Source organism: Merops nubicus, unplaced genomic scaffold (genome assembly GCF_000691845.1).
Source record: "Merops nubicus isolate BGI_N331 unplaced genomic scaffold, ASM69184v1 scaffold20231, whole genome shotgun sequence".
Lineage (NCBI taxonomy): Eukaryota > Metazoa > Chordata > Aves > Coraciiformes > Meropidae > Merops > Merops nubicus.
Genome location: NW_008588168.1, coordinates 66672 through 91671, shown reverse-complemented (window position 1 = coordinate 91671; position 25000 = coordinate 66672). Strand labels below are relative to the sequence as shown.

The window sequence follows — 25000 nt, the reverse complement described above, 5'->3', positions numbered from 1 at the left end:
CCCTCCTGGGAGTACTGGCTGCAGGAGCCCCTCGAGGAAGCAGCAGGCAAGAAAATGATCCCACCATACATAATGAACTGTAACTGCATTTCTGGGCATGTGCTCCCTTCTGCTATCACAAAAATCCCTATTTTAAAGGGCCTGATCAAACAAAGAACACTTCAACATGATCATAAGAGAACCATGACAAGCAGATTTGTCTGTGCAGTTCTGCATCTCTCAAGAGGACGATGCTGTAATTTTAGGTCACAAACTTTGGAACATTATGGCATGCAATCTCCAGGCATCTGAACACTTTGAACTGAGCCAAAGAAGTCCCCCGAGCTAAGACCAAGAGGAATGCCACAAAGAAGCATCCATTTTAAGCTGATGCTTTATTTCTAGTCCTAGAGGCCACAGACAAAAAAAAAAAACCCAAAGTGTAGAGGATCCTTTTCCCAAATAAAAGCACACTATGCATTCCTCTCCTTGCCTTCCCAAAATGAAAGCTTTAGTGAAGTGGTTAGTGTACAAGTGAGCATTTCTTCGCAGCACAAGGCAGAAATAATGACTATGCCTGTTGCTCATTTTTGCATATGAGCAGATCAGTGACTCACTGCAGACTGCTGACTTCTGTGTGGTGGGATGTTTTGGCACATATGCCATTGGAAAAAAGGAGAAAAAAAAAAAAGGAATCAGTCACAGCTCCAGAAAATATCAGAGCAGGCCATCTGCACATATTCAGTACAGATACACTTTTCAGCCATTTTGTGACATTATTATTGTATATGCACACTCCCAGCTTAAAATGCTTGAAGTGGAATTTGCCAAAGTGTTACAATTTGTTCAGTCCTGCTCCCACTGAACAAAGACCCCAGTGGGAGCAGAATATGGACAATTTGGAAAGCTCTGGGGAAAAAAAGATGCTCCCATTTAAGAAAGTTCATATTTTTCATTATACACATGGATTTGAAACAGCTTTCACATTACAGGGTTTTCAGGTGTTTTTATATGATAAAAACTGACTGAAGAGAGGACTGGACATGACAAGCACACTGGAAGGAATCTGTGCGCACCGACCTGCTCGTTTTCTGCTTAGGAATAGGAAAGCATCCAGACAATCCTGGTTGTTCGGGTTAGGTACCAGATCAGGTCTCGTGGAGGTATAGGTTAATGACATTTGACAGAAAATCAATCTGGTACTATTTACTCAAAAATAAAACATATTAAGGCATGCAGCCCTAGTTGAGGGGGGAGAGAAAACAGCCCCAAACCAACAAAAACATAACTCCATTTTTATTCACCTAACGACCTGCGGAAGTTTTGGCATGCAGTACTCTAACCTGTTTTCCAAATTTAAAATGTATCTTAAAAGGCACTGACCTGTGGACTGCAAGAATTATGTACTTATCTAAGAACAGAGAATGTCTGGGAATTTTATGATCCTGCACACGCTTATCCGGGAAAAGCAGGGAATGATTTTACGGAGTGTTTATTAAACCTACCCTTAAAGATTACTGCCTGTTGTTTGGAAACATTCAGAGGCCCCAGCCACTAGTAAGCAGTATTTGTGCTGGACATCTCTTCTGATTACCTTATAGACAGAGACAACCCCAACAAAGAACAAAGCAGCAGAAACAACTCAGTCATGCAGAGCACAGCACAGCCAAGATAAGGTTTCCTACCTCTCAACAGTCACACTCATAAGACTGTATCGACCCTTCACGGTTCATTCTCATCACATTGTAAGAATAAGATGTTACTCTGCTTAATTCTTATGGTGTAAAAAATGCCCAGTAATTTCAAAAACCCAAAGCCTTTCCAAACCAAGCTCCATCATTTTGTACAATAGGCCACTTTTGTTTCCTGCAATACTTGCAGGAGCCTAGTATGCAAACCTGCACACTTAACACCTCTGGAGGTCAGTATTCTCTCACTCTCTTTGGACTCATCACAGTTCACAGGGAAGCTAACAGCACGAGGAGGCTGAATGGTATGTCAGTACACCACAAATTAAATTGAGGATTCAGCGTAATGGATGTCTGGCTCAGCTGGAACAGTTTCCCTGCTAAGCTAGTAAGCTTGCTTGTATGCAACTGGGTTCAGATAGTTTCAAATCCACAACTTGCAACCTAATTTTAAGCATCCTAACAAAATAAACCAAATTCAACTCAACTCATTGCCATGGAATACTTACTTTTTAGCAATCTTTCTTGTCCAAAAGAAAAATGCTCTGTCAGAAAGTTTTCCAGCTATCTCTTGAGAGCTGAACTTCACTCTCCAGGGAGCTGGAATGACTGACACAAGCTGACAGCTTGCCCAGCTAAATGAGTTCAACATTCACTGAAATTAGGAGCAGGTATCACTAGCTCCATCTGGATTTAGTTCAGGGCTGCGGTTAGATGTTCACTATAGAAACAGCAGTGTTACTATCAGATATTCCTGCCCTGGGGCTGCTTGTTGTAACCCCACAGCTCCATTGGTGGAAAAGTTCATGTGACTGTTTACCATCTGCTTCAGTGCAAAGTCAGCTGGCTTAAAGAGCCCTTATTGTCAGCTAGAGGCAAACGCTCCACGGCCTCCTCTGCAGGGCTGTGCCAAACAACTTCTAGCAGGCTTGTAACCTGCCTGCAGTTATGCTTCTGACCTTCCCTCCAGACTTGGGCGAATATATTCCAAACCTTTTAAAGTATTCCAAACAAGGATAAAAACTAAGCTCTTGCACATGAACCTAGCCAAAAGCAGAACGCACTTCTGGGCTACCTGACCTTGAAGTAGCCCTCCAGCATGCCATTCCCAAACAGTGTAGGGCCTGTGAGAGTCTTAGACAGACAGACATCTGAACAGGCAAGCACTGTAGCAAGAAAACCAAGGACCTGCTATTACAACTTCAGCTGCCAGATCACAGTACATACAGAGATCTTGTTCCCAACAGATGTTGCTTAATTAACCACTGTATTATCATACCGTAAAGCAATTCATTCATGGTCATTGACGAAGATCTGTCACATACATACCATAAAAAAATGAAAGACATTTGAAGTCAGAAGTCATTTGGTATTAGCATAAGTCTAATCTTGCAAACGTGACTGTTCCATATCTAATTAGATAAATACAAAAATCAATACCAAAATTGGCACGCACTAGAAAAGAACAGCTGCTCAATCCTGCATACTGTAATGTGATTATTTGTGAAGCATTCAAAAGGCACAGATCTAATTCAGGGTCACCTGTCTAAAATAGCTATATCAGATCTGAAAGCCTGTCGGTCAGTGGAACTACTGCAGTAGCAGAAAAGGAAATCAGCTTCACATTGTGAACTGTGCATAATGAGGATTCTTCTGAGCACCCTTTCATCCTGTAGAATTACTGGTACGTCATTCCTTCACTCTGAGATGCTTCTGTACTGCGTGTATGCATCGGTATTTCTGCCACAGTCTGGAAATAGATCTCCCTACCACATTCTCACTTCTCTGCCACCTCTGTGTCAGAGGCTGTTCACATATAAACCAGCCAAACCTGTCATGAGTTTCTCCCCCCATGAGCCCCAGCGAAACAGCTGGGTATGAAATTGGTTTTCCTGTCCCCTAATCTTTTTTTGGTCATGTCAGGACATTTTTGCTCCAAACTTAAATGATAAAGAGCTGACATCTTGATGAAATAAAATCCATTCAGATATCTCTGGCATCTTATGTTTTCACTTACAGAGCCTAAAATTACAGTAAAATGCAAACTGGCATAAAACTACATTTTGAAAAATGTAAGAGAATGTAACCTTTTGCTCACCTGCCATTTGTTTCTCCATTTTCTCCTGTGAAAAAATTGTCAAATTCACTTACCTCACAAACATTCATGTTTTTGATAAATTTGTTTTCTATGAGGAATGTATTTCATGTAAAAACTCTACAACAGTTCTACTCAATATGAAAGTCAGGAGTCAAGAGTACATCCTGAAAACTAACCCAGGTGAGACCAACTAACTCCAGTACTAGAAAAAAGTTTTCTTTCACTTCACACTTTTCACATGTAACAGTAAAGTAAGAATGTGTAAATTCCTGAGCTTGTGATAGCATTGTTGTTGCTTAAGAATGTATTGCAGATGATAATTTACCTTTGCTGGATTTTGGTTGTTCAGATGAGCCGCTTCCAACCTTCCTCTTTTTCCTTGGAACAGCTGAATTTTTCCTGTCAAAGGTAATAGGACTGTATTGAGGGAGGCTGTTGAATTTCTTTTCAAATTCTTCTTCCAACTTTGCTAAGCTAAAGGGGAAACAAAACCAATCAAATTAAATGTAACTCTGTTTCTGAAGGAAAAAAAAATACCATTTAGGAGCATGTGCGCGTATTTACACAGAGAGGAGTAGAAGAGGTAAGTGTGCACACATCAAACTATTATATTTTAATCCAACTGTGACATAAGAACATACACTCCAGCTTCTGCATTTGTACTCACTACAAACTGATTACACTACCTGCATATCTTAAAATGAGAAAAAAACAAAACAAAACAAAACAAAACAGTGTCATCCTGGTGACATTTAGCTCTGTTTGATACACAGATTCATACAGGAGATTTGTCTATTCTGTGTGGGGAGTGGAAAAAAGACAATAAAATCAATAAACAAAAAACTCAGTAAAGTAACTTCACATAAAAGTCCTTACATCAGAATGTACACAACAACAATACAAACCAGATGAAAAACGTCAAACTATTCAATTTTCTGAATATATTCTAAAACCTGACTCTTTGGGGTGGGAATGAGCTTTGTGTTTGTTCTGGGGGACTGCATTTTCTCACCTCAAATTTTTTTTTAGGTTGTGAGAACAAAACTGCAACTAGCTCATGCTTCCATGAAACCCAACATCCTTCATACTTCAGCCCAACCTGAATGTAACCAGATTGCCTGCAACTCAGGAAATTCACAGACATGGTATAATTGTTGCTCATAACAGACAGATGAAAACCAACCACTTGACAGGACAGTGTGACATGGTACTTCAGGCTGTAACGACCACATGACTTGCCTAAGCACTCTGTTCCAGCAAATTTTTGTGGCTAGGCAGGAGCACAGGCAAGAATTGTGTTTTAATAAAAGACAATGCACACAGGCAGATTATAAATAATACCATCAGTGACAGGGGAACAATGACATCTGCTACTTGCCTTTATCTCCGTTTGCTACGGAAAACCTGAAGTTGACAAAAGATGGCATGACTGTTGGAGGGATGGCCCTTACACTTGGTACCCTTGGAAGTGCCACAGGAAACATGGCATTTCTCGCTGCTCTCTGAAGCAGCACGTCAGACAAAAGGCATTCTGAAAGCATCAGCACACAGTGGCACACCTCATTTTATCTCTGTAATCGTTACTTCTTTCAGTAAGCTATCTTCCATCTTAAAATACAGCCTTGGCTTTTGGCAGACTCTGGGCACAGTGGTGTTGGTCTCTTTTGGGGGTCTGTGTGTGCACCTGTTTTGTTTTGGTTTGAACTCCCACAGACACATGACCTCAGCGGTGCTCGGTACTGCCACCTTTCTCTCCCACGCGCACGTTCCCCAACAATCACAAAACGAGCTGACTTTATGCTTTCGACAGCTGTCATGCAATTCCACCCTCTGCCCCAGCTCCTCTCCCTGCTGCCACTGGCCCCAAAGGCACATGAGGGGCTGCAGTTCTAATTAGGAAGACCCAACCACGAGAGACGATGAGCTGCCATCCTGGCCGGTAATTCATAGCTTATGTGACATGGAGGCAGCAGAGAGTGCTGCTATCACTATGGCAGTGATTAGTTATTAAAACCCAGCCAAACAACAAACACCACCCCCTATTCACACTGATACGAATTTTCAGAGCATCGCACAGCCTGGTTAGACACACGTGGCTGAGCTGAGACTGTCATGCTGTACCACCTAGTCCTGGCAGGAGATACAAGCCAGCAGAGCACTGCTCAGCAAAGGAGCGGGCTGCACATGGACAAAGCACACTTGACAGGGACCACCGGGGAACTGTGGGCAACTGCCAGTGGAGAAGGTAAGAGGACACAGCGAGAAAGACTTAATTCCAAGGGGGTGAGGACCCTCCCCTTTATATGCACAGAAAATGAGGGAAACGTGATGCTGAAGGGAGCAGGAAGAATTCATAGGAGCAGGTAGATGTAAAACCAACTTTTCAAGTAGCCAAAAGGTCAGGTAGTGCAACAAACAGGGGTACACAGAAACCTTCTCCACCACCTATGCTCCATAAATTACTGACTCTGCCGTTACAGAGTTCACTAAATAACACTCATTAACAACAGGACTGAATCAAGAAGCAAGAGTGGCAGGTATGTATCTTCCCCATCCATCCAGCTAATGATGGTGGAACAGGGCATGTTGAATAGATTATTCATTTACACAATTTTCCTAGCTATTTTGAATAAATAATTTGTAACTACAGGGATCTTTTTTTTGACTAGGAGATGCAGTTTTCACACCATTAGGTGTGAGAAGTTTTCAATCTTTCAATTTGAATTTAAACAGTATCTACAAAATTTCAATACAGTGCAAATGTTCCATTAATTTTTCTCAACTATTCCAAGCAAACAAGACTTGGAGATTTTCATCAATTTAGTATCTTTGCTTTAAAGCAAGCTGCAGCTAAATTTCACATAGATTAGATTATAAAAAAGGCTACCCAAAGCCTGCACAAAAAAAATATATTACAATTTTAAGCATGAAGTGTGAAAAATCTACTCTTTTTTAATTCATTTTCTCCCTCTGAATTCAGATCATTGGAAGTCTTCAAGAATTTGCAAGTATTAATGGCTAAGCAGATTTAAAAACTTTGCCTGCAGTTAAATACATCTGTAATATACTGGCAAAAACTGTTACTTGTGTACTAGGAAAGTAATTCCGTGTAGCTCTGCTAAATTTCGATGCATTTGTAATCATTAATTAGTCGTCTGATGTATTTACTTTCTTCACGGTGTACATGAACAGCTTAAATATCTTGTCTCTACAATGGAAAAATGATGTATTTTTCATAATTATTTGCCAATATTAGAACATTGTTTACTCTTCCTCTGTAAGCAATGTCTCCAAGCGGACAAACGGATCTATTCTTTCTAGCTTAATTCTATTTATGATGATTGAACACCTACACAGAATTTTAAATACTGCTTGCCAAGTGCTTTGAAAATAAAAGTAACCTTCTTCACCACCTCCTGAGCTGGTAAATACTGCACCAGTTGTTTTTTGCCTTTTTTTTTTTTCCCCTCCTTTAGGTGAGCAAATAATGTCATTCAAATCTGTTTACAGTCATGTAAACCAGGAAAGATCTCAGAGGAATTATTTTGGTATATAAACAAAAGGTATCTAGAGCATGACCCAGCCCAACAGGGTTTGTAGTTTTTAGGAATTCTATCTAATTGTGATTTTTTGGGTGTTGGATGCTGTTAAATCAGCCACAAGGACAACTCACTCTTGTGTCACTAGGCTGAGCTAACGGTAACTTCAAACAGCGTTAAGTTGCAACTTACCCAAAACCAAAGTCTTCCTTTGGCTTAGGCCTTTTCAGTTTTTTGTTCCCACTTGTCCCACTTGGGGAAAAAGCCCAGTTTTCTTCACTCCAGCATCCTTCATGATCTGAGGAGTTGCCTTTTCCTGAGCTTCTTTTTCCTGGGATGAAGGCAGAAAATTGTTTCTCATTTTTAGAAAAACGTGCCAAAACGAAGTGGGCTCAGAAGGAACTCTTGTACCCATTCAGTACTGCAACTTAGAATGCTTGAGCTTCTTGAAGGGGTTATAAAATATTTACTTAAATTTATTTTAAACTGGATAATGATGATACTGGCAACTATTTACTTCCCCTCCCCCCACCTATTTTATACTACCTCTGAAGTCAGAATCTCTTCAGGTACAAAGGAGGAGAAAGAGATGATTAGATTTATAGTAATAAACTTCCCTAAATTACAAACTTCTTTTTCTTTTCTGATTGTTCTACTTATGCATATAAATCTACTAAACAGAAAAGCACATTTCAAGACATCTCAATGAAAGGTTCCAGAAGTTATCTAAAATTTATCCTTCCACAAGGTAAAGTGTTCCCGCTCAACACCCACAGCAACACCAACAACCAAAGCAAAAGCACAACACGTTTGCCTCTTGTGGGACTGAGAGCTATGCTCAGAACCAAGAGAGCTGATTAACTAGAAACAAGCTAATTGTTCAGGCTTACAAACAACACAAGCCCTGCGGACATCTACCATCACTCTGGCAAGTTAACCAACAAACCCTTTGAACAAAAATCTGGATCTCATATCGTGGAAGACCAAAATGGAGAGTTTACAATTTCGTGAGGTAAGTAGGGACAGAGATGGCAGGACTGCAGAAGACCTGCCCTGGACCATGAAGTCTGTCCCCCTCCACCTGCCCCCAGCATCTCAGGTGACCAGATACATCCTTCCATCGCACACTGCTCACACTCCAGCTTAACCACGGGTTTCTGCTCCTCCTCCCACTCCAGGCAGGCTTTTGCGGTTCATGCTGTAAACAAAACACTCAAAGCCACCCACCTCTGTCCACGTTAGCACGCAGAGATGTGAGCATGCCCTCTGACACCAGAGTTTTATAAAGAGCACCTTTGCAAGATCTCTCTGATTTCCTGGAGCCACAGGTTTCTATCTTTTTAACACAGTCACTGTCCTCTGTTTTGACCTGTCCTGGTAAGCTCTGGGGTACCACCTCCTCTGTTGGGGTCAGTGGTTCCACTTTAATATTATCAGAAGCCTCACAGGCTACTTCCTTGCTGGGTGCAATACTAAGGAAATCGGGAGGCTTTGATTCTTTGGTGGTCTCCATGGGTTTCTCTTTTGACGTTTTCTTCTCTTTCGACTTCACTTTTTTCTTTGGTGATTTTGTATCCAACACGTTTCCCTTCATATTTGAGACAGGGCGGGGTTTTTTGCGGGGCGTTTCCACAAGTCTCTCGACACCCCAGTCCCCCTTTGCAACGGCTTCAATCGTATACATGACGCTTTCAATGTCCGACTCAGAGGACTGCCTCTTTTTACAAGATTTCTTAGGGGTGGATTTTTCGTTTGTGTGCCTGTCCATCTTATTTTTTTTCTTTTTCTTTTTTATCTTTTCCGGCTTTAGCCCCAGGATATTCATGTCAGCTGCTGAAAGCTCTGGAGAACAGCACCTGTGATCCTTTGTGTTGTCACTTCTCTCAAAAGGACTGTTCTCCATTGCAAGACCAGTAAAATCTCTGCATTTTGCAGCTTCCAATTCCTCAACTTTTGTCTCATCCCGGTTTTGCATTCTCTCTGACTGTTCTACTTTTCTTTTACAGGAGTCTTTTATTGTTGTTTTCTCCAGTTCTACTTCCATGTCCTCTGGAACTTCATCTCCCACACCTTCTGGCGTTTCCACTTTTGTTTTCCCAGGTTCTTTAACTTTTACTCCTTCTGAAGCAAGGCACATCTAAAATGAGTTTAAAAACAGTCCCATGAAACAGTCATCAACTGTTAGCACTACTTACCTATATTAACAGGAGCATTACACAGGGAATCTCTGGCATCCTAGTTCAGGAAAGCAAACGATGCTATGGGACAGTACTGAAAAACAGGTGGAAGCCCAACTGAAACTGATGTGACATGGTGATGGCCAAGGGCTCTACTGCTCTAATAGAAAAAGCCTTCAACTGACCTCAGTGCTATTTCCACGATCCTTTAAATGCCTTTTATACAATCTGGAAACGCGGTGCTAGACTGATTTTCAGAACACCCTAAATGCATCGGAACAATACACTATCTCTCACTACTGCCACAGACAATTCACATGAAATCTCACATCCATGCCCCTTCTCACCCCCAACTGACCCTATACACAATTCTTCCCTCCATTTTCCAAATGGGCCTGAAGGAGGGGATTGGGGGGGGGAGGAAGTTAACTGTATCTTGGTAACTGAGATTATTTTCCTTTACTTGACATGCAAAATAATTTGGAAGGTAGTACAAAAGCCTTCCAAATCTTTATTCTCATGTCACAGACTTATTTTGTAAAGAACTGCAAAGCAGCAGTGGTTACCATGGTTATCTGCTGCTTCAGATAACATTAACAGAAACCAAAAACCTCATGCTGTCTTAGGAACAGCAATACTCAGAAAAAGAGCTGTAAAATGGTCCTCAAACTGCCGTGTTCCTGCAGCACTGGCTCGGAAGATAGGTTTTGGATCACCTGTAAGCTATGCTGACACTGCTACAGAGTGCAGTCCTTCACAACACCAAGCAGTTGCACCTGGGAAGACATGCTTTCTTTTTCTTACTACCCCCAAGCCGAATTTTTAGGGCTATTTTGTTTTTAAAACAAATGTCAACCAAACAGCTGCCTAGAGCAAAACCAGATGGAAGGGGCTTGCTTCAAACCAGACATCAGTAGTTTCCCTATCCCACAGCTCAGCCCATGGGCCACATGTTTAGTATGAATGTACCCTTCAGATCATTGGGTTCTCTTCAGGTTAATTTTAGGTATCTCAAATCAGCAAGGCATTTTTTCCTTGCAAACTAAAAATATCTCAGACCAGTGTGTGCATGAGCATAACACCAGTAACAGATGACTCTGTAGTCAGTTTCCAAAATCCTTGCTGCACAGGGTAGAAAATCCTGATCTGGTTCAGGTCAAGCTAAGGTGAGCACTGGAAACCCCGGAGCCTGGGCCGCACAGTGTCTAATAGGAAACAGGCTGAACTACGCAGAGCGCAGTCCCACAACTATGCTGAGGTGGGTTCTTGGAACCGAGCTACTTCCCTGGCTTTTTCACTTCACTACAACATAACCATAGTCTGTGACTTAGAAAAGCTAAAGATCAATCTCTAAAATGCAACTCATTGGACAGCAGTAACATTTTGTCAGTTCCAACACACACAGTCTCCTCGCCAGTGGATTTTTTTCCCCTTATAACTTTGCTTCTTCTGCAGTAGCCAATAGTACAGAGAGCTACAGAAGCGGCTACAACAAGTGACTTCTGTTTTGTGAGCGCTAAATAAATTTGCAATTCAGAGTCTTTAAGAATGGGAAAGGTTAAAAAAAAAAAGCACTTATAAGTACAACACTTCAATAAGAGGCTGCTGGTTTTAACTGTTCCCAAGACGAGGATCTACTGAGATTATCATAGCAGACTTTCTATAGAACTTATTGACCTGTTTGTTCCCCACTTCAAAAAAACAGTAGGGACAGAAAACAAAAAGACGTTAAAGCAACTAGTGACTTTTAACAGGAATTTGTAATGGCAATGCCCTAATCTGAGTAACAGACTAATCCAGTCCTCTCTTTCAACTCCTTGCACCCCTTGACCAAACCAGTTAAAACACTAAACCAAGGAATTCGAAGAATTTCCATGGTGATTGGAAAGTCTCTTTGCCACCAAGGACTGGTACTTCTCAGCTGCAGCACAGACTCTTAGAAACATCCAAGTTGATGTCTAGACTGAGGAATCTTGACTTGAGGCACCCAAGCCATAATAATTTATGCTTCTATAAGCAACAGTGTAATTATAACTGGAGCACTGTTCTGCCTTCCAGACTTCAGCAATCAACATCATTAACTTCTCTGCCCCATTGTACCTGTGGTAATTAGTCATCAGTGTTTTAATATTACCTCTGCCAGCTGAAATAATGCTGATGTTCCACACTGCTTTGTTAAATCCGAAGGACTCGGATGGGATGTACTCGAAGAAATCTAAAGAGAAAACAGAAGGGGAGAAAAAACAATGTTTAAAACACACCTTTTGAACAGATTTTTTTTCTCCCTCTTCCCAAAATTCACTCCTAAGATTACATACTGAGAAAGAAGTGCAGACCTGCACATGCCGTTACGAGGAAAACCCTGCTCCACCACTGCTGCAGTGGATAACACCAGTGGACACTAAAAGATATTTACAGATTTGGGGATCTTCTTGCAGGACTCCCTCTGAGGAGCAGAATGAACTGAAGCACATGCTCCAACACATGAGTAGACTCCAGCAGCTAAGCACCACTCTACACCAGCGTGCAACCTAGCTGTTGCTGTTTTTGAAGGCTTAGTTGGACCTTAGTTGGATTGCAAAATCTTTTCATTGTCATAGTTTAAGAAGGTTACTCCTGTCAGGTTATGGCACTGCTTGCTGGTGTCCTACAGGATGCATATAAAAGAGATGCTATGAAAACAAAGTCAAGTAGGAGCCCTCAAGACTTCGGTGACCTTTACTACTCCACTTCAGAATATGGGAGGCTAAGCCAAGCAGGTAGCTGATTATTCACCAGAATGTTTTTCTTGTGTCAGGCTGTGATCCTCTGCAATACCTGAGAGAGTTTTGGATCAGTTTTGATCTAGGTGAAAAGAAATAATCTTTCTCTAACCAAATCAAAAGCAATCAGTCTCAGGACTGACCATTAGTATGACAACAAAAAATCTTCTATTTCTAAGGACATGTCCCATAATCTCTGGTAAGGCTTGCAGGTTTCTTACACTTGCTTCCTTAGAAAGAAGTGGAGTTCTAGGGACTGGGGAATATAAGTGTCTATAACATTTTAGTTCCCTCTATCCCTGCAAACTCAGTTTTCATTGCTGTCAACCAACATGGGCCCTCAAAGTCTATTTTGCAGAAAACAACCTATCATTGCCATAAAGAAAATAAAGTAAGTTAACAACGCTATCTCTACGTCTCCTCGAAGCTGCAGCTCTTGCCAGCATCTCCCAAAATCTGAGCATTACAGCCCAAGTCTCCAAAAGCTGCTTACAGCCAAGTGTTGTTAGTGCTGCTAGCACTCTGTGGCAGAAAGTGGTCTCTTTGTCTTCAGGAGGTGACACTCCCCCCCACTGCCTCCCTACCCAAGGCTGAAGACGAAGCCTGCACTTACGCACAGCGAGAGACTCAGCAGAGCTGGACAGCAACAGCCCACCAGGCCCCAGACTGCAGAGCAGCTGCTCCAGCCATTTTTAGAAGCTCAGAAATTCTCAGAATTTTTTAGAAAATAATTTAACCTACATCTGCGTATTATGTTATCACCATCTGCAAAATACTGTGAACTATCAAAAAGGAAGGCATAGGGAAAGGGGGGCGTGGAGGGAGAAGATAAAACTGGTTGATGCACATAGCAGAGAGACAGAGGAGGAGCAGAGCAGGGTGGTGTGCTGAAGCACACAGGCTCCCGTGTGCCAGACCCCTGCCATGCCAGCAGCAAGGAGACAGCACTCTGCTCCCCTCCAGGGCACAGCACCTGTGGTTTGGAGTTACAGTGGCAAGGCACAGATATCTGCCAAGTGAACTTGCAAACCTAAGACACCCTCAAGGTGATAATGAACAGGGTTTATTTGGGATGCTCTGCACCAGGTCCTATCTGCTGTCTGAAAAATTATGATGAAGCTCTCAATATTTATCCAGTTACAATCCAACATTACAGAGATCTCCAACACAGGGATCAAAAAAACAAAACCAATAGCACTAATGTCCTACAAGAGCTAGGGACAAGGAGGATATGCTTAGCACAATTGCAATGCTTTTCTCAGCTTGAATCAGTCTTCAAAATGTATTTTGTATATTAAATTAGGCCTGTAGGAATCCATCTCAGCAATCACTGAGATAGAGATCACTGAAACCTGTCCAATGTGCAAACATCACACTGACAAGCCTGGCTTCATTTTTTTCTGCCAACTGCAGAAAAGCTCTGTGCTCCTGTGGACAAGCACCTGTCCTTTCCTCAGGTCAGCACTTCACAGTCACATCACAACTTTTAATGGTGAATTCAAAATGCCAGGCTGCACTCAGCAACAGCCTTACAGCACCTACAACTTACAGCAACAGAACAGGACTACTCAAGGCTTGCTGCTGTCCTGTAAGAGGACACCTCAAAAACTTCTGGTGTCCCTGACTAAACAGTAACAGCCTTTCTGCTGTCCCAGGCCTGCAACAGGCAAATGCACTTATGGATCACTGATCACAGTTTGGTGTAATCACACTTGCACAGGCACTGCTGACAATGTAGCACACACCCACAAAATCTACTGCTGCCAGGGGCTGCCTGTAGGCTAAGGCAGGTTTTCTTCCACTCATGTATGCTCCCATGAAATCAGACAGTAACATTACCATCCATGGAACAAGGCATGAAATACTTATTTTCAGTGCTTCCAATCTCTGACTTCTTCTTCCTTGAGAGAGATAAACCTCACTAGCAAGAATATGTGGCTAGATAACACTACATGGGAACCATTTTCCTCACTGAAATAGGACATGATTTTGGAAAAAAAACCAACCAACCAAACAAACAAAAAAAAAACCAAACCACCAAACAAAACAACAACAAAAAAAAAACCACAAAAAAAAGGACACCCAAAACCACACCCAGTCAAAGAAGAGCACAAGTAAGGTGCTAGCATTCTCCCTTATTTACCTGGAATACAGTATGTATCTTTGTCTTTCCATCATCACAAATAGTGTTTGCACGTCAAGCTCCAAAGGCTTTTGAGTGATTCATCCATATCAAAGAAGAGAGCTCTACAAGGTTGTATTTAAGACTCAACAGGGAATTTCTAGGACTTTGGGTACATCTAACCTAGTATACTTATTACTGCTGACAGTTGTCAATTTTAGAACTCAATACGCTGCTTCAACTTCCAGTGCTTTCAAACAAATCCCTGACGATCTCGAAGTCCTTCTCTACTCTTATTCTTGGTCTCCAGTTCAGCAATGCACCTTCCAGTTCTTATAACCAAGGCTTTACTTTTTGAATCCTGGTATCCAGCTTCTTATAAGGAAGAATGCTGTTGTCACCTTGTCTTTCCTGTTGTCCTGAGCATTGTTATTATTACAGTTATAAGGCTATTTTTTCTACAAAGAATCTTAACTTTTTGGCACAGCCTAATTCTCTTGCTATTCCATTATTTACTAATTTCTGCTTCTTGAAATACCAAATTTGATACTAGTGCAAACCTTACACAATTCATACTTTGTGGGGAAAAGATACACACATTTTCCTACTGTGACACTAACGGGTATAACTTTACCTCTGCCAACTGGAAGAGTGCCGACTTCCCACAGAGCTTTACTGGCTCAGGACTTGACAACTGGGAAGTATTTGATGAGATCTAGGTTTTAAATGAACAGAAGAGAAAATATTTCAGTGGCGCACAGGAAAGATAGAAAGGAAGGGAGAAAAAGAGTGAAAAAAATAAGGAGTTAGTTAAATCAGCTACTTTTAGATCTTTCTTCTGAAGGCCCTACTTCTGATAGGCAATCCCATACAAGAAAGACTTAACAAGCACTTGGAAATCAGCAGGACACAAGCAAATACAGAATTTCTTCCTTAGATTAGGTTTATGGATTCTCTTCTACACTTGTATTGTCCACAGCTAATATTCTGTCATGCTGTGCATTTTTACGTGTTTTATGTGACTAAGTGAACAAGACATACCTGTTGCTTAAAAACATGAACTGTGGTGCTCAAGGTTAATTCAAGTTCTCCCAGAAAGCCTACAGAATATTTCTCATTTGGTTAGTTACAGAGGAGGATCATTTGTCCTCACAGATACTGCTTGTTTCACTTTCTTTAGTTAGAAAAAAGAAACAGGACCTTACATATGGAGATAAATCTAGCTTTCCGAATAGGTGTTGGTGTGCCAGCACCAGCACTGATGAATAACCACTACCACCACTTCAGTGAACTGCTTTTACAACCAATTTTTTTCCAACCTGTGTCCAGGTGTGGCATCATGAGTTCACCAACAGAAGAATCAATTATGTCTCACACTGGATCTTTTTTTGGTGTGGCATTACATGGTAGTATTTGACCTGGATGTCTTGAAAAGCCTAAGATGTGGGGAAAGCCCACCAGTACTTCCACGGCACCTGCCTCATTACAAAAATCATGCTTTATGGCTATGATCTTTCAGGTGCAAAAATTATCAGCTTTGCCTTTCTCTTTGATTAAGGAGGTTCATTACACACATCTCACCCCCATGCACCCCACTGCCACCCCCACAAGCCAAAAGCCAGGATATCCATTTTACTGCCAGGTATTTAAAGTATGGTGAATAATACTTGAATGTACCTTCACAGTAATTTAAAATATTAAAGTAAAAGAGTTCAAAATCCTAGGTCTGCTTTAACACAGTTGTGTGAACCTGCTCAGGACCCTGCTGGAGTACATGATCTTGTACACTGCACTTGGCAGGAAGAGGGCCTCAGCTTCTTACCTTTCTACTGTAATTAATTCTCAGCTCTTAATGATTTTTCTATGCAATATGTATGGTAGAGAATTTCCAGAAAAATACTCCCACAGGGATGTATAACCTGAGAGCGTACAGGCATCTCTGCCTGCCAAGGCAGAGTGTGAGGAGAGAGTAAAGAATTCAGTTTCGACCACAGTATGGGCACTCCTAACAAAATGCAAGCAAGATCACTGGAGTACTAATAGAAAGAGAGGAAGCAAACATTTCCCTTCAGCAAAAAAATTCTCTTTACGGTTAAGAACACAAACTGCAAGAGACATAAACACAGAACTTGTTCTACTGAAGTTGCTGACGAAACATCAGAAGAGGATGTGAGACCAAATCAGCTCTTGGTAAGGTTACAGATCTCATTCTCTGTCTTCACACCATCTTCCAGTTTTAGTTAGAATAATCAGAACCTGCAGGATCATAACCACAAATAGCCCCTCTTATGTAGAGGTTTAACTTGGAGATCATGAGGATCAAGTTATTATAGTTTATTTACAATGCAGGCCAGCTTTTTAGCTACTATATTACACTCTGGTTTGCATAAGCAGCATGTGCGATGGTACCACTTTTTCATTTCTTTCCTGGAATAGGCATTTGACTTCAACACAGGGATTTAATAATTTCAGTATATAAGCAAAAAGCAAATATATTTGTCTATCTCTTGTAGCAGATTTAGGTGGGAAGACTAAAGCTTCATCTAAGGGAAGGCTGGAAGAGAAGATACTCAATAGTGTCAAAAGTCCCAATTTCAAGGCATTTTGACCAGAAGTTTTGGACTCAACCCCTCTGTTTAGTGCAGAAACAAACAGAAAGAGTTGCCCACAAGCCTGCTCAAAGTGAGTATGTGAGAACTGCAGCAGAGACAAAATAATTCTCAGGCATGAGTGTTTCCTAAATTACAGTAACCTGCTGGACTAGCAAAGAAAATTCTGCCTTGTTGCATGTGATTGTTTTTTTTTCCAATTAAATCATCCAGAGAAAAACTTCAGAAAAGCAGCTAAAAGTGAAGTCTTTGGGGCTTTTGGCTTCATTTTGGTTTTACGATGGTTCAACTAGTCTTTTTATTGTTTCCACTCTCTGGAAGCATTTTCTCTAATACCGGGTGAGAGTTTAGCTAAGTAAATGTAAGAGGTGCTCTCGTTTCTTCCCAAGGAAGCAGTCATCACCATCTGTTCACATTTGCCAAACACACTGCCAGTAAGACCAAGAGAGCAAGGGGTCCCATCTGCTCCGCTTCCCTCACGTGGCAAGGAGGATGACAGCAACTATGTCTGCCCATGTGAGCAGACAGCCTGCTAACAGCCACCAGGCCAAGGGACAGAGCCCACTGCTCAGAAATCTCTGGCCTATATAATGCCTTTCCGGAACGGTACAAATGAGAAAGACACAAGTAGGGCCAAGTTTTTGCGAGATCAGAGGAGAATGAGAAAGCCAACAGTGTAACTTGGCAGCATACTCCAGTCTTCAATAAACTCTTATGGGGATGGCACATCATCCTCAAAGATCTTCAAGACACTTGCCTGTGCACCCGCCAGAGCCAACAAGGTCCTACTCTCAGGATTTTCATCATCTGCTGGGGCACGTCACTGGGCAGGCCTCATTACCCACATCCTTAACAGCTTTAATTGAAGACTACAGGGGACAATTGAAGACATTGGGACATACAACCAGACAAAAGGCTATCTGAGGCTGTAAAGATGAAAAGAATTCCATGCTACATCTACATCTAACAAACTGTTTCTGAGTGGCAGAAGACTTGTAACTGGGGTAAAGGCGTCCATATTAAATGACAAATCTACTTAATAGGATCGCTGTCTTCACAAAGAGGCACTCTTACTCACCCCTGCTGCAAAGGTGGTGAAGAGAAAGGGAACATATGAAGAACACTCAGCCAGAACCAAAACTGAGCTGGGATGGCTGCCAAAAGTCTCCAGGCACATCCAACCACACCACACTTAACATTTCTTCATAGGCCTACTTGGCTACTGGCTAAATTACTACTTCTGTCCCTCTTTTTCTTCTTTTGTAGCACTGTACACTGCTGACAGCAGCCTACTGCAAATTGCTTACCATAATTTAACTCACTGAATGCAGTAATACGTTCATATAGACAGGACCCAGTAAGAAGTGGCACGGTGAGGAACGGGATTTTTGCCAAACTTGACAAAGACACCCTGTGCAAATGAAAAGCCCTTATATTTGAAGGAGCACAAGCAGCTTTAGTAGCAGCAGTTTAGGGGGAAAAGCTTAAAGAGGTTCTGTAGTATGTTCAATGCTTTCCCCTGGAACAACCTAAATGAAATCAAGCTGAAATCTTAAAAAAAAATGCCATTTCTCTATTGCTATAGAAAGAACATGGTTAGTCACTGCCATTGAGGTTTCACAACAGTATAACCCAAGAGGAATAACCACGGCCAACAAGGTTGGCTTTTGTTGTGTTTTTTTTTTTTTTTCCATGTCTGCAGACACTGAAGAAAACAACAACAAGAAGATACAACCCCCTCCAGACTGCTCAAACATTTAAATATTTTTACAAAAAAGGTATTAATCCCAACTTTAAAACTGCCCTTACCAGTTTCAAATGAACTTTCTAAGCACCTCTTCTACCTAACATCTGATGATTCACACACGCACCCCAACGTGCCAGATGAGCTGGCTCAGCCCAGCAGTATGCAACCCCATGCACTGGCACATCCCTGTGGCAATGGCCACGTCTGTCATTCTCTTGTTTGTTCATTTAGGAGAGGAAATGATTTTAGGTTCTATGAAATTTTGGAAGTATGTCTAAGTCAGGCTTTATATTACAATTTCAAAATGCTGTACTAAAGGCAACTCCTGTCTTGTTCAATACTGCAGATATCTAAAATTGCTGTTTAATTAAAATTTAAGATACCTAAGGTTTTTGACACTAAGTTAGCAAATTCACTTGTGCAATGTTTTGCACTAAAATTCACAAGCAGTGTTCTCCAGCTTGTCTCTCTTACTTGCTTTAAAAGATTGGCTTCAACACATGGCTTCACTCTGCTCAATCCCACCAATTTTCTCAAAAGAACTTCCCAAATTAACTTGTGACTTTAAAAAAAGGTGGTACATATGAAAATATCTTTATGATTAGAGATATTATCTCTGCTGTATGATCTATAAGGGTGTTTGTAGTCAGGTATTTTATGGCACCTTAATCAGTAAATTGTTTTTTCTTCATTTGGCCTCCTAAGAAATACATCAAGGCCCATCCTAGCCAAGCTATAAGAACACACAGTACACAATCAGATTAACATTTAAGAGAAGGAAGCACGCTGTATGGGGACAAACCTCTGTAAGCACACAGAATAACAATCAGGGTTTCTTTTCATGCCATTATGCTCCTCCTCAACAGCACCAGCTTCAATTCCAGACTTTTCAGATACACTCTGAATACACCTTATGCTAGCATAACTGATTCTGCAAGCAGTACAAGACTCCCCCAAATGGGCAAGAAGAATATATGTGTGGAAAGACAACCCACAGAAGCACGTTAAACATCTGGGAGAAGAAATTCTTCAAAGGGATCTTTAAGAACTCCAAATGTTCAATACCTGAAGGAAGGAGGATAGCTTACATACTTGAGAGTAATGTACAGGCTTTATAAGTCACCACCTAATGATACACGTGCTTGTAGCTGTTGTGATAAGCTCCCTCTGACCTGCAAGGTTGTTTTTCAAAGGATTCCTGCCCCCAGGGCAGTTGCCATTTTGTGCTGCCGCAGCCTCTTCCACAGGCAGTGCCCAGTGTCATTTCAGAATGCTTTTTACTTGTTTCCTAAATGTAAATTAAATGGCTGTTTGGAAAATATGTCTGCAGTGCTCCTTTGTCGTGGAAGGCCAGGTAATATTTGCAAGCCCAGCATGTGTATGCTACAGCTGGTAGTGCTGGTCAACATTGTGTTCAATTACTTGTTATTTCACCAAAGATTTTCTTAACACAATGCTGACATGAAAATAAATGTCTCCTGATGGGACTGCCTTGTAAGACAGCGTGCTTAGCCTTCCTTGCTTCCTCCCATCCTCCCCCCACCATATTTCAGCCATTATACCTCAGCAAACTGAAACAATGCAGACTCCTCCGAGTGTTTTACAGCTCCTGGGACTCCAGGCTGTGACGTGCTTGAAGAGATCTGTCAGGAGAACAATTATGTTTGTATTAGCTAACTCTTCAGTTGCAATAACAATCTTCAACATGCTAAATTTCTGATCCATCACATAGAAAGACTCCTGGTACCTAAAAGCATGCAATCAAGTCCCAGCATACCCGTACAAAGAACAGTATCTGCTTGCCAGGAGACACATAAATGGGCCATCTGTGAACTGGTGATGTTGAATTATTTTTTCACAAGGAAAATCCTTCCTTGGATATCAAAAGACAATGCTAAGACTTTTTTGAAGGCATTTTATTTGCCCACTGATATGTTAAAACAGGGTAGGCAACAAAAACTTAACACTATATCCTATTTCACAGTTCAGTGAAAGACCCGAGCTGCAGAATGGTGGCGCTGATGGAGTACAAATTGCTACTTAGCACAGGAGGGTGAGTGTGGACAGGGACACAATTCATCCAGATATTTTGAGATGCTAGATCTGTTCCAGACACTAAGGTAACTGCTTTTTATGCTGTTTGACTTGTATAAATTATTTCTGTTGCAAATGACACCTCTGACTAATGTTAGAGCTTGGTACGAGTACCAATTACTTTGCCGCTAACACACATACCTACCATGCACTGGTTAGCTGCAGCCTCACTACAGGCTGTTTAACATCCTTGAAAAGTAAGACTACCTAATATGAATTTCTAATCTTCAGCGAGCTACTTCTAAACCACATTTTAGTGGTGCAGATGAGCTTGTTTCCTGGCACTCACTGAAGTTCTCCTTAAGGAAAAGCCAGTAGTCACAAGCCCTTAGCAAGAGCCTATCCTGGAGCACACAACACAATTCCTGCCTACTGTCACATGGCTCTGGTGCTTTCCTCCTTGCACACTGCAGAATGAACTGAAATAATTGATTCAGCTACTATTTGTCTTATTCTTTAAAAGATTTAGCAGTGAAATTCAAGAAACAGACCATTATCAAGAGGAACTATACAAAGTATGACATTGTTCAACTGAGTGTAAATATACAAAAGCGTCTTAGAAACACTGGAAGATGGATGTTGAATTATTACCATAGAACTATCGTGACACTAGAATTAACCAGTCTCAAGAAACTTCTAAATATTGCTTTTCATTGCTGGCACATCAAGCATTTCCTCCACCTAGCAGGAAAAGCCAGCAGGCTGTTTAAGAGCCTAATTACAGGTTATGTACTTCACTCTGGCCATTAACTTAAATCAGAAATGGATCAGTACTTTAATTTATTTCTAATGCATTTTGAAAGGCTCAGCTCTCAAGTTGGAGCTCAAGGTCTTGTGGGTTGATGTTAAAACAAACAAAACCCAAACCAAAACAAAGTAATGTTTTCTGTGAGCTAGGATTGCAATGTATCTGCTCCATAAGTGATGGCATTTAGGGAGGAACATGAAAGTGCACACAGCGAAGAGCATTACAGACACGGAGTCAGATTCACAGCTGATGTGAAAGGTAATTAAAAAGAAGCCCTTGCTATGACAAAATTTCTTTCCATATGCACTTACTCAAACACTACACAGTGTCCTTTACAATCAATATTTATACAGCAAAATATTGACATGTCACCTGATTATGATCATTTCAAAAGCTGGAAAGATACCAACAAGCAAGTGATGCTTGCAGAGGACCAGGATTCCTGGTAACCTCATCCTTGTAATGTAATTTATGTCAATGAAATCCATTAAAACTTGGATGAAATCGTATGCGCTTGGAAAAACCATCACAGTTGTACTTCCAGCAATAAGTGGAAATATGTTCACAAAAATATTTTACACTGCAAAACTAAAGCATGGTTGCACAGAGCTATTTGGTGGTAGCAGAATAAAACTTGGGACCAGAAGTAGTTATTTTTGATGGAGTCAGTGACTGCAGCAGCCACAATACATAAAGGACATAACGTAACATCCATGTACACCTATTAAAACTTTAGTTAGTAAGACTCTAAAAGTGCAGAAATGACACATCTCTAAACTACTGCTTAAACCACAGCTCCATTATTGCACTGGGGCTTCCACCGTGTTCCTAAACACTCTGCTGCACTTCAAGTCTGACCTATCTACGTGTTAAATGATCCAGTATCACAAACCCAGAAAGAAGGAACAAACAAAACAATGACTTTTGAAGATTTCTGATTTCTTTTTCAACTGATTATCAGATGCTTCTTAAAAGCAAAAAATAGGCAAGATAACTTCAAAGAAACTCACCTCTGCAAACTGAAACAATGATGACTTTTGACAGGCCTCTGCAGAATTACTTGCATCAGATTGGAAAGTACTTGAGGAAACCTGAAACGAGGAGCGAGCAGAGTCAGACCTCAGAGGTGCTACTTTCAAGCTAAGAACAACAGTGAGAAAAATCAAGTATCACCAGGAAGCAGTAACAAGCAGCAGTGTTTAAGAGAAGATGAACAATCTAATGTTTTACAGACCTGGTTAAATCAAGTTTATAGGTGAAAACATAGTTTAGCACCCATTTTAAAGCATTTAAAAATCACCTAAGAAGAAAGGCCATAAAAATATGAGGGATTTTTTTTTCTCTTTTTATAATTCCAAACTTTGCAGAAAAGTTTTATGCAACAGAAGGCTAAACTGATGATACTGGGCTACACACACAACTACTTTGTACTGGTGATGCTATCAACACTGACGTACCTGTGATTTACGCTACCATTCTGAACAAATTAATTACTTAGAAGATAAAAATTGCAAATCTTTTTGAAGACACTGAAAGCTGGTCAGTGACAGAAGTATTAATTAGAAAAAATAATCCCTAATCACCTATCAGCATGAAAATAAGCAGTTAAGGGTACCAGAAGTCTAAAGTCGCTCAAATAATGTACCTAAACATCCACTTAAGGATGCTTATGAGAAGAAGTCCAAGAGTCATAACTTCTGAAATCAAAATACAAAGAAATGACTGTTCAAAATCAACAGCCTTAGTCAAATTAGAGCAGAGCTTAGCCATGCTGTCCTTATTAGCCAGAAACGTGTTAAGCATCATTCTGTAAAGAAATTGTATCAAATACAATATATTCATTAAACATCACATTTGGGTGTAAAAGATTTACACATGTAACTTACAGAAGCATGAGGTATTGTTAGGAAAAAATAAGGTATGTAATATAGGTTACAGGAAACAGAAGAAAGGAAGGAGGCTTTGGGGGATGTTAGAAAAAGTGTCCTGGTTTGGGGTAGAACAGAACTAATTCTGTGCAGTGATTTTACTTTTCAGCTAAGTCTCTTCTAACTCACTCCACGGTCTGAAGCTAACAGCGTATTTGCACAGACTGACTGCTTCTAGCAGTGATAACGCTCCATGTTTAGAGTTACCACCAAGGACTGGTGTGCAGACCAAGGCCACTGTTAAGCTTGTGCCCTACACCGAGGGGGGCAGAGACTACAAGCCACACCCACGGGGAAGAGAAGACAAGACGAGTGACTCTGAATTGACCAGTGGGGTATTCCACCCCATATCCCTCATTTCTTCACTGGCTGGCATCCGAGGACGACTCCATCCATTCTGCCTTTGATCCTGAGCCCTGTGTTCCTGAACCCAGTTCCTGTACTCCGCTGCTGTCTGCCACTCAGTCCAGTCTGGGACTTTTCCCCAGGGCCTGCTCCACAGAAGTGAGGTGATGTACTGCCATCAGGGGGGAGCGGGGTTCCATACTGGTTTTGTACGTATTTGTACATATTCTATTCTATTAGTAGTATTTTCATTAAAGCTGTTTTACTTTTCTAATTGATAAGTCTCTCTCCCTTATTCCCTTTCTCTTGCCCTTTAGGGGAGAGAGGGGCTAACAGAGAGTGTCTGTTACAGGTCTGAGGGCAGCCCTGACCCTAAACTGTGACAAATTTAACAGGATGGAAAATATTTTCCCCAACAATTTTTAATTTTTCCATGAAATTTCAGTTAATTTCAAGCATTTACATGCCAATTTGTCTTTTATTTATTACCAAATCCAAGTATGTCAATAGCATTTATTAGTGAATACACACTCATATGTGCATAAAGATGCTTATAAATCTTGCTGCTCTTGGGACACCCACCTCTGAAGGTCAGTCTCTGCACTGGTGTGAAACACATGACATCCCGCTTGCATAACTGAACATTTATTCTGGGACACTTCACTGGTGAGATTCTCCCAGGAATAACCAAATTTGGGATTTGGTTCCCCATATAACTCAAATTTTCTGCAGTCCAACCACCTGCCTTATATAGCTTAGCATGTGTTGTCTATTGAAGCAGTGTGTTCACAAGTGAAGCCCATTCAACACACTGTACAGAAGGCCACTGTTTTGCGTAGGAGAAGCGATGAGAACGAGGCGGCCATATGAAACCTCCCTGCTCCCTGAGGCAGGTGCTGCAGGACCTCAACTCTGCCCACCTGCCGGAACAGACAGCGGCTTCACATCCACATGAGCCCCATCAACACATGCCCGAGCTGGCACAGCACAAACCAGCTCTGAGTGAGGAGCCATTGCCCCGTACCATGCCAGGAGCATAGTGCTGGGGCAGAGAAGCCCACCTGAGAGGGGCTGCCATGGCTCAGCCCCCACGCTGCCAGCGCTGTAGAGCACTCGCTGTTTGCTGGGCAGGAGCATAGAGGGAGGACCAGCTGCTGCCGCTCG

General features: G+C 41.4%; 1 protein-coding gene across 1 annotated transcript in view; it reads right to left on the bottom strand.

Moving 5' to 3' along the window:
• BBX (bobby sox homolog (Drosophila)) overlaps positions 1-25000 on the bottom strand; it is a 46148-nt gene that overhangs the window by 3631 nt on the left and 17517 nt on the right. Inside the window, exons 5-11 of the mRNA XM_008949191.1 lie at positions 22574-22654; positions 20284-20364; positions 15000-15080; positions 11616-11696; positions 8532-9441; positions 7497-7635; positions 4091-4239 (exon numbers count right to left, since the gene is read on the bottom strand). Coding sequence (XP_008947439.1) covers positions 4091-4239; positions 7497-7635; positions 8532-9441; positions 11616-11696; positions 15000-15080; positions 20284-20364; positions 22574-22654 — 1522 coding nt within the window. The remainder of the gene's footprint in view (positions 1-4090; positions 4240-7496; positions 7636-8531; positions 9442-11615; positions 11697-14999; positions 15081-20283; positions 20365-22573; positions 22655-25000) is intronic.